General features: G+C 25.1%; 7 protein-coding genes across 7 annotated transcripts; 3 read left to right on the top strand and 4 right to left on the bottom strand.

Annotated features, from left to right (window-relative positions):
* Positions 1-75: 75 nt before the first annotated feature.
* On the top strand, positions 76-598 carry EHI_002170 (uncharacterized protein; the record flags this gene model as incomplete). Its single annotated transcript, XM_643589.2, has 2 exons — positions 76-493; positions 555-598. The coding sequence occupies 2 exons, from the start codon at positions 76-78 to the stop codon at positions 596-598; spliced, it is 462 nt and encodes a 153-aa protein (XP_648681.2).
* Positions 599-754: 156 nt separating this feature from the next.
* On the top strand, positions 755-2791 carry EHI_002160 (transketolase, putative; the record flags this gene model as incomplete). The annotated part of the gene is made up of 1 exon (XM_645758.2): positions 755-2791. Exon 1 carries the CDS (start codon positions 806-808, stop codon positions 2789-2791), a length of 1986 nt encoding a protein of 661 aa, XP_650850.1. The 5' UTR covers positions 755-805.
* A 135-nt stretch (positions 2792-2926) lies between these two features.
* On the bottom strand, positions 2927-5977 carry EHI_002150 (uncharacterized protein; the record flags this gene model as incomplete). Its single annotated transcript, XM_001913944.1, has 1 exon — positions 2927-5977. One exon carries the CDS (start codon positions 5975-5977, stop codon positions 2927-2929), a length of 3051 nt encoding a protein of 1016 aa, XP_001913979.1.
* A 537-nt stretch (positions 5978-6514) lies between these two features.
* Positions 6515-7144, bottom strand: EHI_002140 (uncharacterized protein; the record flags this gene model as incomplete). The annotated part of the gene is made up of 1 exon (XM_643597.1): positions 6515-7144. One exon carries the CDS (start codon positions 7142-7144, stop codon positions 6515-6517), a length of 630 nt encoding a protein of 209 aa, XP_648689.1.
* Positions 7145-8402: 1258 nt separating this feature from the next.
* Positions 8403-10244, top strand: EHI_002130 (phenylalanyl-tRNA synthetase beta subunit, putative; the record flags this gene model as incomplete). Its single annotated transcript, XM_645756.1, has 3 exons — positions 8403-8460; positions 8524-8717; positions 8772-10244. The coding sequence occupies 3 exons, from the start codon at positions 8403-8405 to the stop codon at positions 10242-10244; spliced, it is 1725 nt and encodes a 574-aa protein (XP_650848.1).
* A 1051-nt stretch (positions 10245-11295) lies between these two features.
* EHI_002120 (uncharacterized protein) lies at positions 11296-11937 on the bottom strand (the record flags this gene model as incomplete). The annotated part of the gene is made up of 1 exon (XM_645755.2): positions 11296-11937. The coding sequence occupies one exon, from the start codon at positions 11935-11937 to the stop codon at positions 11296-11298; it is 642 nt and encodes a 213-aa protein (XP_650847.2).
* A 124-nt stretch (positions 11938-12061) lies between these two features.
* Positions 12062-12511, bottom strand: EHI_002110 (uncharacterized protein; the record flags this gene model as incomplete). Its single annotated transcript, XM_001913943.1, has 1 exon — positions 12062-12511. One exon carries the CDS (start codon positions 12509-12511, stop codon positions 12062-12064), a length of 450 nt encoding a protein of 149 aa, XP_001913978.1.
* Positions 12512-15755: the final 3244 nt, after the last annotated feature.

Raw genomic sequence — 15755 nt, 5'->3', positions numbered from 1 at the left:
AATTTTAATACAAGAAATGATGTTAAAAAAAAACTTTTAAGAATTTATCTTAAAATTTAATTCCTCAATTAAACAATGTTGAATGTTCAAGTCTTAGATGACATAATGAAATATACAAAGAAATACTGTGGAATAAAAAGAAAGGTTAAGGAGCCTTGTTTTGTATTTCATTATAATACAAGAGAAACACTTATTATTGAAAGTAATAAAGATACGTTCAATATATTTATACAAGAAGGAATGTGGAGCAACAATGATTTAGTTCAACAAGCATTTAAAATATATGGAAATAAACGAATTATTGAAGGAGAGAATTTAGAAAGAATGTTGAAAGTATTTTATGGTTTATTTCCATTATTAGAGGAATTTATTGAGTATGTCAAAAGAAATAGACCATTTTTTTATCTCACAAAAGATGAATGGGATTCTTTGTATTATGAAAGAGATTGTGTGTTAAATGACAATTATGTTAACGAAGATAGAATTATTTCATGTTTGTATTTTTGTTATTAACAAAAAAAATCAATAAACAAAAACAGGTAGTAATTAAATAGGGCCATTGTTATTTGAAGAGTTTAGAGCAACAAGGAGAAGTTAATTTGATAATGATTGTTATAAAGAGAAGAATAATTGAAAATATAATTATATTAGATTTCGTTATAAATAACAAAAAAAAGAAATAAGAAAAGAAAAAAGAAGAAGAGAAAAAGATCGTCGAGAATCTTCGTCTTTCATAAGAACAAGATTCTACACCAATTAGAATATTTAAGTAAGAATTGAACTGTGTTTAGCTTATTCTTGTGTTATGTCATTAGAAGAACGAAGTATTCAAACTATTAGACTTCTTGCATGTGAAATGATTAATAAAGCTAAAAGTGGACATCCAGGAGTACCAACAGGATGTGCTACTATTGCATATACATTATTTACAAAACATATGAAATTTGATGTAAAAGATCCAAAATGGATTTCAAGAGATAGATTTGTTCTTTCTAATGGACATGGATCATCATTATTATATGTTATTAACCATTTATTGGGATATAATATTTCTATGGAAGATTTAAAAGAATTTAGACAATTAGACTCTAAAACACCTGGACATCCTGAATATGGATGGACTGAAGGTGTTGAAGTTACTGGTGGACCTCTTGGAGCAGGAATGTCAACTGCTGTTGGATTAGCAGCAGCAGAAAAACATATGGCAGCTACATTTAATACTAAAGATAAGAAAATCATTGATAATTATACATATGTATTACTTGGAGATGGATGTTTGATGGAAGGAGTTACTGCAGAAGCAGCATCACTTGCTGGTCATATGAAATTAAATAAATTAATTTGTTTATATGATGATAATCATATTACTATTGATGGAAATACTAATCTTGCATTTACAGAAGATGTTAGAAAAAGATTTGAAGCATATAATTGGAATGTATTGAAATGTAATGGAGATAATGTAAATGAAATTGATGCAGCACTTGTTTTAGCAAAAGCATCAGATAAACCAACTCTTATTTGTTGTAAAACTACTATTGGACTTGGTATGCCAAATAAACAAGGCACTTCTAAAGCACATGGAGAACCACCAGGACCAGAATTAGAATTAATGAAGAAAGCATATGGAGTTACAGAAGAGTTTCATGTTGATGAAGATGTTTATGCAGTTTATCATGCAGCATCAGAAAGAGGAAGTTTAAAACATACAGAATGGAAAAAGATGTATGAAGAATATAAGAAAGAAGAAGTAGAACTTGCAAAAGAATTTGAACGTAGACTTAAGAGAGATATTTCAAGTATTTCAGAATTATTTAAAGAAGAAATTAAAGCAGATGAAAAAGGTGAAGCTACAAGAATTAGTTCAGGAAAAGCATTTAATGAAATTGCACAAAAATTACCAGAAATAATTGGAGGAACTGCTGATGTTGGAGGAAGTGTTAAAGTCGTACTTCCAGGAGTATCATTCCATGAAGATCCTAAAGGAAGAAATATTCATTATGGAATTAGAGAACATGCTATGGGAAATATGGTTAATGGAATGAGTATTTATGGAGGATTAATTGCATATGGATCTACATTCTTTGTATTTAGTGATTATTGTAGACCAACTATTAGATTGGCAGCACTTTCACATTATCCATCAATATTTGTTTTTACTCATGATTCTATTGGAGTAGGAGAAGATGGACCAACACATCAACCAATTGAACATCTTATTTCATATCGATCAATGCCTAATTGTGTTGTTATTCGACCATCAGATGCAAATGAAACACGTGTAGCATGGAAGATAGCTATTGAAAGAACTAATGGACCAACTCTTTTGATTATGGCAAGACAAAATAGTAAGATTATTGATAGAACTGTTTTTGCATCATCAGAAAATGTAAGAAAAGGAGGATATGTTTTAAGAGATTATGGAACACCAGAAGTCATTCTTATGGCTACAGGAACAGAAGTAGATATTGCTATTAATGCAGCAGAGAAACTTCATAAGGAAGGACTTGGAGTTAGAGTTGTTTCACTTCCATCATGGGAATTATTCAGTCAACAAAGTGATGAATATAGAGAGTCAGTTCTTCCAAGAAAGATTCATGCTCGAGTATCAGTCGAAGCATCATCAACTATGGGATGGGAGAAGTTTATTGGAGATTGTGGTGTTGCTGTTGGAATGCATTCATTTGGAGCATCAGCACCAATCAATAAGTTGTATGAGAAGTTTGGTATTACCTCAGACAAAGTTGTTGAAGCTGCACACAAATCAATCGAAAATGTTAAGAATTGGTAATTTGACTATTCTTTATTTTTCTATTTTATTGTTTATTGTCTTTTTTCATATCTTATTCAATTCAATGTGTGTTTGTTTCTTTTTTCTTTAAAAACTTTTTTCATTGAACGATTTATGACTGAAGAAAAAGTAAAATTAGTTAGTACGAGATTCTATGACGTTGAGAGAAGTAACCATACTGCTTAACACTTTTCTAACACTCTCTACATCTTCTAGTTTACCACAATCAGAAATAGGGAATTTGAATTCCTTCAATACAGTGTTGATTCTAAGAGCTTCAGCAATAGCCTTTAAACCATTCATACCAATAGAGTTTCCATCCCAGTTGATTACCTGCAAGGTATCATTAACTGTAATTAAATTAGCTAAAGCAAAAGCCCCTTTATTACCAAACATATGATTACTACAATCAAATTCTCTAATTGTTCTGTTATTTGCTAATGCATCGAAAATTGGAACAATAGAAGTTCCTAGTTGTTGTGTTTGTTTCAAACCACCAGCAATTCTTAATTTTTTAAGACCAGTTCCTCCGTTAATCAACTTAACTAAGGCCTTAACTATATTGTCTTTATTTCCTTGATTGAATAAATTTTGAGATAAGTCTATTGATTCAATAATTGTATTTTGACATAATGACTCCAACAAATAAACCATTCCTTCTTCAGCAATTCCACAATCTGAAATATCCAAATGTTGAACTGATTCTAAACCAATAAAAACTGTGCTAAATGTTTTAACACTGTCAACGGTAAATTCGGATTGTCTCAAATGAATATTTACTTTTTCACTTCTAAATTCTTTAATAATATTTTTCAAGACATCTCCTGGTAAAATAACTCTATTCATGATAACACTTTCTAAATGATTGCAACAATGAATGTATTCTTGGAGGTCTTGAGATGTTTTATCAATTACCTTTAATGAGAGTTTCATTCCAGAAAGGTCTAAAACTCTAAGCCCTTTCATAATTTCAAGGAACCGTAACATAGAAGAAGTTTTAGGAACAGCAATATCTCGAAGATAAATTTTTTCAAGATCAGGGAAGTTAATTGCAAATTGGGATGCAATAAATTCGATTCCAGCAGTTGTTAGTTTAGCACCAGAAATATCTATTTTTTTTAAATGTATTTTTTCATCCATTAAACGTTTCCAGTCTTGAATAAGAGCTCCTGATAATTTTTCTGAGTTAAGAACATTAGCAATGTAAAGAGATTCTAAGTTATATTTCGATACTAATGAACTTATTAAAATAATAGCCTTTTCATCTATGGAATTATCAGAAACATCAAGGACTCTTAAAGGATGATGATCATTTTTAATATAACTTTCAATAAGACTTTCCCATCCCTTTCCAATATCAATATTTCTAAGTCTTAAAGATCGAATAACCTTATTAGTTCTTAAATATTCTTTTAGTCCATCAAAACATTTAATTAAGTTCATATTTTCTACTGTTACTTTAGTGAAATAATTATTTGATTGTAATGTAAAGAAAATTGGAATCAAGTCTATTGCAGTCAAGTTATCTTCTTTTGAATTTAAATCACCATTATAAAACCGTGACACTTTCATATGATGACTTTCTTTGTCATGTTCTTTAGCATTTTCAATTGCCCATCTTACAGATTGATTGCAATTAAATCCTCTAAAAGTACATTGTGCCTCATAAACTCCAGTAAATCCACCGCATTTAGTAAATGTTCTCATTGAATAAATGTTGTTAAACAAATTCATTTGGTTTTGTGGAGCTTCAATTTCAAATAATAACTTTTCCTCAGGGAAACTTGACTTAAATGAACGAATCATAGAAATAATAATTTCATGACCTCTAGTTGTAGTACCAGTGAGTCGTTCGATTTTATCACCTTTATTATTTTCAAAAGTAATAATATCATCTTCAATTTTAACTTTAATAAGGGATAAACAATTAAATGAAGCTTCAATCTCTCCAACAGAATTTAAGAACCAAATATTGTGTAATGAAACAATAATGAATCCATTGATTGTTTGTTCTTTCTTTTTTTTCTTTTTATCTCCTCCTTCATGTTCATTAATATCTATTTTTGCAATATAAACACCTTCTAATCCTTTTTCTTCCAAGAAATTTTTAATCAACCTTTGTTGGTCTAAAGTAAAATCAAACAAGAAATCAAGTTTGTCTTTGTGCTCTCCAATAGCAACCATAAATCTACAGAATTGCTCTGAAATATCAGTTGGAAACATTCTAATAATTTCAGCACTTTTATGACATAATTCCATATGTAATACAGAAATAGCTTCGTTAGAAATGTTAAGATTGTCATCTAATAATATTGTATATGGAAGGCCTTGTGAAGAAATAATGAGAGATACTACTTTGTCATGAAATGGTTGAGTGTGACTCTTAAGAATAACATCTACTTTTTTCATATAATCAGCCCCTTTTCCTTGATACCCATTACCAATAATAAGTGTTTGAAGTACTTTAGATAATAAAGCTAAATTTCTTTTATTTTTCAAAGTAATTTGTTCATTAGAACAAAGACCATATTTTTCTGGGTTCATTAATGCTTGAATGTAAAATGAGTTAACAATATAAATAGCAGTTAAATTGAGTCTAGAGTATTGTGACAGTTGTGGGAAATATTCTTTAATTAATTCTGAATGCATCTTGGCAATAATCTTTACACCGTGAGGTAATTGATCCATTGTTGAATAAATAATTTGAAGAAGTTCATTTGTTTTTCTAATCAAACTTTGAGCATTTTTTTCGATAATCTTTTCATCTGTAATTTTATAATCATCAATTTCAAAATCTAACTTTTCAGCTAATAATTGACTAAAGTATTTTGAGAAATATCTCTTTATAAATGTTTTTCCTACTTTTAAAAAGAAACATTTAGAGACAATAGAAGCAACTGAATCATCCAAAAATAATTCTCCTTCACTTTGAGCATTAGAAAATTCTTCTCTTACAAAATTCATTAAAAACCAAACTCCTTTATGAATATAATATTGTAAGTCTAATGCTGCAGAAGCTAAAATTTCTTGTTTGTCTTGGTCCTCAAATAAAATAGGTAAAATATCTCTTGCATCTGTCATAATAAAATCAACAAAATTAATCATTACATCAATCTCTCTCTTTGAATAAACTACATCTCGTTCATCTACTTTTCCAGACAATGTTTCTTGTAATGAGAATTTCATTACAAATTGTTCTAATGGAGTATATTCTGTTTTAATATTATAGTCATAATATTCTTCACCAAGCTCTGATGACTGTGAAAAGTCTGAGTCAATGGAAGACGAGTCATTATCTATGGGTATAAATATATTTTCTTTTTGATACCTTTTTAATTTTAAAAAGAACAAGGAACCAAACAATCACACATTTCTTTTCTTCTTTTAAATTTTAAGTATTTTTTTTTTAAGTTCTTCTGATTTTTTATTATCTAAAAATAGAAAATAATTATGTGATATATTACAAAATAAATATTATTGATTATCTTCAACTTCCACTCAAAAAGCCTAAATCAATAGGAAAAAAAAGAATTTTACAAATAATGAATCAGTAATCAAATAAAATGAAATGAAAGGATGTTGTTGATCTATTTAAGACAAGAAAGGTTAGTTAAGTGACATAACTAATCTTATTTATAAAAAAACAAATTAATAACTTAGTCTTTATACATTTACTTATTATAATAACAATAACCAAATGATATTAACTTTTTATTTCTTTTATCAATTAAACGAATATTTTTGAATCACAGAAAGCCATTTACTAGATGAAACAGCTCCAGATAATGTCACTTGTTTACCATTACCAAATTCAACTATAAAGAAGGGAACACCACTAATTCCCATTGAGTGCCAATTATTTATTTCTCTCATTACAATATCTTTATTTTCTTCACTAGTAATGATTCTTTTTGCAATAGTCAAATCTAATCCACATCGTTCAGCAGCTTCCATTAACCCACTTTGAATACTTAAATTTTTACCTTCTTCATAATTCATTTGGAAGTAAATTCCCATTAACTCATTCCCTTTTCCTATGGAGTTAGCATAAATCATTAGTCTATGACAATGAAGAGAATAAGGCCAATATTTCCATTGTGCAAAATTACATCCATCTGTTTTAGAGTCTCTAATCATTGAATAAGTCCATCCATCTCCACCCCATCTACGGACATTATACGCCATATACTCTTCACCGTCTTTCTTTGTTTTCATATCAATAATATATGGATGATATTCATAACTTATTTCCTTATCTTTTATTGTTGAAATTGCATTTAACATCCTTTTACGTCCTACATAACACCAAGGACAACTAACATCACTTATAATAGTAATATGTATTTTCTCCATTTAAGTATTAAATGACTTTTTAAGTTCTTAATATCTTTTTAAGAAATTACAATTTACTTGAAGTTATTTTTCTTTTATCCCTTTGAAATAATAATTCTGTTAACAACTTAATACTAAAATGAGAAGTATCATTTAAAAGGAATGTTTCTATTCTATTTAAAATCAACTTTATTATCAAGTCATTTTGACTCCTTTCTATTTTTATAAAGATAATTTAGAGTCTGAAAATAAAAAATTTCAAAGAATTTTTTATCTTTATTCTTTTACAATTTTATTTCTATTATTTAATCGGATGAAAAGAAGGAAATTATCTTTTTTCATTCATATTATTATATATAAAAATAACACATCTCTTTATCGTCAATAACACAATATATTTTATTTTCTTTTTTTTTAATAAATTTGTTGTATTTTGAATTTATAAATAATCTGAGTTTAATAAATAATTCGATAACTTCAAAAATGTTATTGATTGCTTTATTAGATATTACTCATATTTATTAAATTTTATCAAAATACTTGTAAATTTACTTGTTGAAATTCTTCATGAAATAAATTGTAGTTAGAAGAATCTAAAACTATTTTGTTCAGTAAATTTAAATTCTTAAATAGAAAAATTATATTAAATGAATATTTTAAATTAAACATTTTTATTCATAAGAGTTTCAGAATAAAAACATTTACATTCTTATTGTTTTGATTATTAAATTTAAATTGTGATAAAAAAGAACAAAAAAAAAGTTTAACTGATTCAAAGAATTAAATTAATTTATATTCCAATTGTTGTTAAAACAAATTACTTACATTATGCTTTTATCAAAATACAATAGAAGAAAGATAAAAGAATTTCAAAAAAGATATTAATTAAAATGAAGTTTTTATAAAAAGTATTTTAACTTTTCTTCATAATAATATAAATAGATTCTGAAGTTTATTTCAAGACAACTAAAAGTAGTAATAATTGTTTAAAGTTATTGTAAAAAATATTAAACAAAGCACTTTGAATCTGTGACAAAGAACTTTTCTATGTATATTTACAAGACATTATTATCTTTTTCACTCATTATCAAAAAAGAATAAAAAAGGAATAAAAAACATATTTTAAAGAAGTAATGTTTTAAAATACCACGTCACGAATATTGTAATCCACATCAATTGAATTATGATTCATTTAAAAAAAAACAAGAAAAAACCCTATTTTTTTTTTAAAACAAAACAAAAGAAAAAGAAAAATGAACTTAAATAAAAAAATCATCAAATGCCAACAATTAGTTGTGATAGCAAATATCTTTTTAAATTAATTGGAAAAGAATTTAGTTTGTAAATAAGAAATTATTTAATTTAAGTTAATATAACAAATAATATACTTAACAGAATAGCTGAAAAAGAATTTGATGAAGTATGTTTTCAATATGGAATTGAACTTGATGATGTTGTTGAAGAAGAAGGAAAAACAATATATAAAATTGAAGTTGGAGCAAATAGATATGATTTATTATGTGTAGAAGGAATTGCTATTTGTTTAAAAACATTTTTAAAAATGAGAGAATTTCCAAAATATACAGTAAAATCAGTTTGATAGAAATCTTACATAAATAATAGAAAAATAAAAACTAATAAAGAATAGAGTGGAATTCAAATTCATGTTGGTAAAGACGTAGAAAAAGTTAGACCAATTTGTATGGGTGCAGTGTTAAGAGGAATTACATTTACAGAAGAAAGTTATAAGAGTTTTATTGATTTTCAAGATAAATTACATCTTACAATTGGAAAGAAGAGAAGTTTAGTTGCAATAGGAACACATGATTTATCAACATTAGTTGCACCATTTAGATATGTTGCAATGAAACCTGAAGAAATTAAGTTTGAACCATTAAAATGTGATCATGAAATGACAGGAAATGAAGTTATTGAACATTTTTCAAATGATCTTAAATTAAAAGAGTATGTTCCATTATTACAAGGAAAAGAAGTTTATCCAGTCTTTTTAGATAGTAAAAATATAGTTCTTTCACTTCCACCTTTAATTAATGGAAATCATTCTAAAATTACATTAAATACACATGATGTATTTATTGATATTACTGGAATGGATAAAACTAAAGTTATGATGGCACTTCAAACTGTTGTTACATGCTTTTCTCTTTACACTTCAACTCCATTTGAAATTGAAACAGTAGAAGTTGTTGGAGGACCAATGAATGAATTTGATGATAAAAAATCAATTCATACACCAACATTAGAAGAACAGCATATGAAAGTATCAAAGGATTATTTAAATCAGTCATTAGGATTAGAATTAAAAGATGAAGAAATTACAGAATTATTACATAAAATGGGAATTCAATATTCTAATGGAGAAGCTATTATTCCACCAATGAGAACAGATGTAATGCATCCATGTGATATTATGGAAGACCTTGCTATTTCATATGGATTTAATAATCTTCATGCTTCAAATACTATAAGTAGAACATGTGGTAAAGAGTTATTACAAAATAAAATGAAAGATTTATTAGCTGATGAAATTGCATATGCAGGATATACTGAAGTTATTACTTTTGTATTAATGTCAGTAGCTGATGCAGCTACAAATTTAAGAAGACCAGAAGAAGGATTAATTAAATTAAAAGATTCAAAAACACTTGAATTCCAAACAGCAAGAAAAAGTTTATTATCAGGAATGATGAAATGTTTATATTATAATAAAGCATATCCAATGCCAATTAGAATGTTTGAAGTTGGTGATACTGTCTCATTACAAGAAGGTAGTTTAACAGGAGCAGTTAATAGACAACAAGTATGTGCTTTAGTCTGTTCTCCAACTGGATTAATGGAAGAAATTCATGGATTATTAGATAAAATTATGTTCTGTTATGGTGTTGGATATAAAAAAGCAAGAAAAGAAAATGGACCACATTATGATATTGTCCCTGGTAATGACCCTGCTTACATGGAAGGAAGAAGAGCTGATATTATGATTAATGGAGTTAAATATGGTATGTTTGGTGTATTACATCCTGAAGTACTTAAAAACTTTGAAGTTGACAATCCTGTCGTTGCATTGGAACTTTATCTTGATTTTCCTAATGGACTTTAATTTGAAAATGAACTTCGTTTAAAATGTCTTTGTTTCTTTTTAATTTGTTTTAATAGTAAAGTTTTTCTTTATCATTTCACTTTAATACTTATTACATCCTTTTGTTTTACTCAATGTTTTTCTCTCATTTGAAATACTCATTTCCTTTGTTTTTAGCATCTTAATACCACAACGTTTTATTATTTCTCAAATTCATTATTGATTGAAATTTAGGAGAAGTTGTTATTTAATTGTTTATTATATAATGTGCTGTTAATATATAAGACAAGTGAATAGTGTTATGGAATAAAAGACTTTGAAATATTATGATAATTAAAATATTTCAATTGATTGGTTATTTTCATTTTGTTTAAAGATTTCAATAGAGGAAATAAATTGTAGTCAAACTACAAAAAGTCATTTGAAAGTGTTATACTTTTTATTCTTTTCATTATTGATATCAGTTATAGTAACTATAATCCTCAACACTATATCTTCTAAATGTTTTTTTTTGAAAGTTAATATGGAGATAATCAATTTAAACAATAATATATTAATTGATAAGGTTATGGTTTTAATATCTCTTTCACTACTTCTTTTTAATTGGTAACATTTGATGAATATATTTTTATATAATTGACATATTGTTAATTAGATATTTAGTAGAACAATTGCTAATTACAATAGCTTTCTTTTTGGTGTTTTTAATCCATCTTCCATCAAAAATTCACTGAACTATTAATGTTCTATGATGCGTTGATTTATTGGTGTTCATTATATTAAAATCTTCATCAAATATTTTGGTAAGTTTTTCATCATATCTTCTGTTATAATTTGATGTTAAGACATATTCATTATATTGTTCTACTTCTTTCAATAACTATCTTGTTAGTTTTGTTTCATAATGACATAATTAATTTATTATAATATCATAATCGGTGAATTAATAAATATACTTTACTGTTTTTATTATTATTTATTCTTTATACTATGATAGTAAAATCAAATTGGAAATTAGAAAGGTCAATATTGAATGAGATGAAATAGATTTAATAAATATAAATGTTTATAATTAAACAGACGATTTGAATGTTATTTGTGTTAATTTATCACATCCATAAAAACACATCCAATCTATCATTTTAGTATGTTGTGGAATGGAAATTGATGTAAGAGAAATACAATGTGAAAAACATTTATCACCAATTAATGTTACATTTTGTGGAATATTAATTGATTTTAATGAAGTGCACCCACAAAAACATTTATATCCAATTGATTTTATATTTGATGGAATTATTATTGTTTCTAAATCAATACAATGACTATAACATTCATTTTCTAATCTATTAACATTCTCAGGAACATTATTTCCATATTTCTTTCTATCTTCTTTTGTATAACAAATATTCTTACATTCATTTCCTTTCTTTATTTCTTCAATTGCATCGCTATATGTCTGTTTATACCATATAACTTTCTTATTGATTTTCCCTCCTTCTATTTTTTCTTCATTTTCTCTTCTTAAATGAATTGTTTCAATGTTAGGAAAGTATTTTCTTGTTGTAGTGTTAATTTGAATTGGATTGAAATGAAATCTTTCCATATTCCCTTCATACTTTTTGCATGTCATTTCAAAGTTAATAAAGTCATTAATACTTTCAAAATATCTTGAGACAATCATCCCTGTGTATTTATCAAGTGTTCTTTTCATATATTTTTTGTTTCTATCTATCTTTTAATACCAACATTAGTTTTTGTGTTGTTTTTAACTTTCTTCTTATTGTTATTTTCGTGTTTTACACTTTCTATTTTGTTATGGGTAAGTTAAATATTTCTCAAAGTTTTTCTAGAAATCTTTTGATTACTTTAATTAATTCATCATTTTCAAGAATGTCATTATGTTTACATCCATTGATTATATCATATCCATACCTCATCTCCTCTGGAATTGAGTTGTAGATTTCTACTGACTCATCAACTCCTATCAACTCATCTTCTTGTCCATGAATTACTTCAACTGGAATATTAATATGTTTCAATTTTGGTATGTTTTCAAACATATCAGTCATTACCATTCCTGCATATTTACTTACCACTCCACAAATGCTTGTGAATGTTGAGATAATAATCATTCCCCCTATCTTTTTTTCCTTTTTTTCTTCTTCTTTCTTTTCTTCTTTCCTTTCAAAATCCTCTTTCATCTCAATTTCTTGTGTTTCTTCCCATTTCCCACATTCCTGACTTGCAAATGAAATACTCACTCCTCCTCCAAGAGAATGCCCCATCAACACCATTCGTTCTCATGTTATTCCATTGTCATGCAGATAATTACAAACATCCCTAAGATCCTCCACACTATTTCTTTCACTGCTTTCTCCCTCATTTCTACCATATCCTGTATAGTCATATCCAACAACATTACATTTTAATTGATGTGCTAGATTTTCTATGAATGGTAAACACATCCCTAAATCTTGTGAATTTCCATGGCTGTAGATTATTGTCCAGCATTTCCTATCAATCAGTTTTCTTCTCACACTCTCTTGACAGCAACAAACATGCATTTGTCGTTGTTTTTCACCACTGCAATTGGAATATATCCATCACGATTTTTCTTTTTAATCATCATGAAATTGTGGTTGAAGTATGTTGGTGGGGGTGGGGTAAATGTCAGCATCTTCACAATTGACTGCCCCATTCACTTCACAATAACACATTCAAGATTTTAGTTGATTGTATTAGAGTGTTATATATAACGAAATGCTGTATTTATCAAATAGTTTTATGATATTTTCAAAGTTATTTTGTCATCTTCTTGGATTATTTTTTATTTATTACAATGGGTTATTTGCTATTCTATGTCAAATATTTTCATGCTTATCATTTTATTGAACATTTATTATCAGTATTAGAAGTTGTTATTTGTCATAGTCGTATGTTATTTAATTCTATTCTTTTATATGTTTATTGTTTATTTATTCTATACTTGTTTTGTATTTTAATTAAGTAATAAAGAGAGAAAATTCAATAAGAATAATAAATATAATATAGTGTTGATGAAACAAAGAGTCATGAATGAGAAAATTAAATGAAATTGAAGAGAAAATGAAAATAAAAGAAGAAAATGAATAAATATTTTAATTAGATTATTCAGTATTGTGTATCTATTACTATAATGTATTTCAATTAGTGATATTAATGAAGATATAGAAGAAATAAAGAAATAAAGAAAGTTTTTTATTAATAAGATATTTTTATCAATAATCCAATATAACACAAACTATATACTAAGAGTATTTCAATCATTTGATGAATATGATGTTATAGTTTATTACAATAAGATGAAGAGTCTATAGAATATATAACATTCAGAATAATGAAAAATGAAATATAAAATAAATAAATATGACTAATAGAATGATGATAAATACTAAAAAGAGTTGATTAAAAATAGAATAAGTTATATGATTAAATTCAAATATCAAATAGAAATATCAGAATGAAAAAAAATGTGATAGTTACTAAATGATAATATAAATCAAACAATGAGATTATCAATGTTTTTGTTTAAACAAATAATAAGTTATTCAAATGGAATATAATAAACACACAATATAATATTCAATATTCAAAATAAATAACATAGTATATATCATGATAAAAATGAGAAAATAATAATGATGAAGAATATAATTATAATTAAAAGAAAAGAAATATAAAGAGATAAATGAAAATATGATAAAATAATAACAAATTAACATAAAACCAAATACATGAAGAAGAAGTAAATAAAATGACTGAGTATGAATAATATAAATAAAACAAGAATAAAGGAAATAGAAAATACAAATAACGAAGATATAAAACAAGAATAGAAAAAAAAAACAATATAAAGAAAGATATTAACAATAGAAACATAAATTGATAAAAATAGACAAAGAAAAAGATAGAAATAAAAGAATGAATAAAATAAATAAATAGAAAAATAAAACTAAGAAAGAGAAGGTAAATAAAATTAAGAAGAATATAAAGAATAATTCAGTCAAAAAAAAGAAAAAATAACAAACAATAAGAATAAATACAATATAAACAATGATTTATACAAGAAGAATTATCAAACAAAGAAAAATAATAAATAAACAATAAATATGAGAATAATAAATATATGAAAATGAAGAAATGAGTAATAAAATGAACCAAAATGAAAATCAATATGAATAAATATGATTGAATGATATTATTTAAAATATTTCAGCATAAATAACAATGATATAATAAAAATAATAAAAATAAAGTAAGAAAAAGAGATAGAGAATAATGTATAAATAATATTATATTAATATTAAAAAGATAAAAATACAATACAATTGTAGACAAAATAGTTGTTTAAATGTATTATATACATTATATACAAATATGAATAAAAAAGAAAATAAAGAAGATAGAGATAATAATAAAATGAATACCGATATTAATGTTGATGAAATATATTAATAAGAAAAGAAACATTAATAATACGTAATGAAAAAAATGAAATAAAGAAAGATAAATTGAGATATAATATGAAATAATAAAAATGAAAATGTTAAAGATAAAATGATGAAGAAATAAAATAAAGAATATAAAGTCACTAATAAAATAAATAATAAAAGAATAGATGAAAATGAAGAAACAAAATGAAATAATTAACAAATATGATGAGTGAAGTTCAAATTAAAATATGACAATAGAAAGAGATACAATATCACAAATATTACTTGTATTAACACTATATCAATTAATGAATAAAATAGATGAATATATAAAATTTGATAAAAAAGAAATGTAAATCAGATAATAAAAAGAGGAAACATAATCAAATAAAAATAAATAAAGAAGATATGAATAATAAAATTGTATAATTATATTCAAATATTTTCATAAAATAAAGAAGAATTGAAATTTTAATCATGTGAATAAAAATATCATGAATAAATATCAATCATTTAAAATAGAAATAAAAAAGAAAGAATAAAACAATAATCAAATGGATAAATATACAAATCATTCCACAATTAAAATAAATTAATTAAAATGCTGTATTTTTAGTTCAATGATTAAATAAAATTGAATGATAAATCGAAAATAGATAATTGACAATGAAATTAAAAAGAAACAACAAAATTCACAATGATTATAATTAAATGATGAATAAATATGAAATAAATTAATAACAATAAGAAACATGTATTTTATTACAATAATTACAATAGATTCTATATAAAAAGAAGAAAGAATAAAAGAAAGAATATAAAATGAGAAAATGAAATACATGAATTATAAAATAACAGTTCATAATAATAATTGAAAAATAAAGAATAAATAAAGAATAAATAGAATAAAAAGAAATGAATGAAAGAATTTATTTAGAAACAAACAAAAATAGAATAACAAGAAGAATATAAAGAAAAAGAAAGAATGAATAAATAGAAAAACATAAAATATAAAAATAAGATGTATCAAATTATAATATAATATTTAAAACAATTG

Source organism: Entamoeba histolytica, genomic scaffold, assembly GCF_000208925.1.
Source record: "Entamoeba histolytica HM-1:IMSS scf_1104750516301 genomic scaffold, whole genome shotgun sequence".
Lineage (NCBI taxonomy): Eukaryota > Evosea > Mastigamoebida > Endamoebidae > Entamoeba > Entamoeba histolytica.
This window is presented reverse-complemented; position numbering and strand designations above follow the sequence as displayed.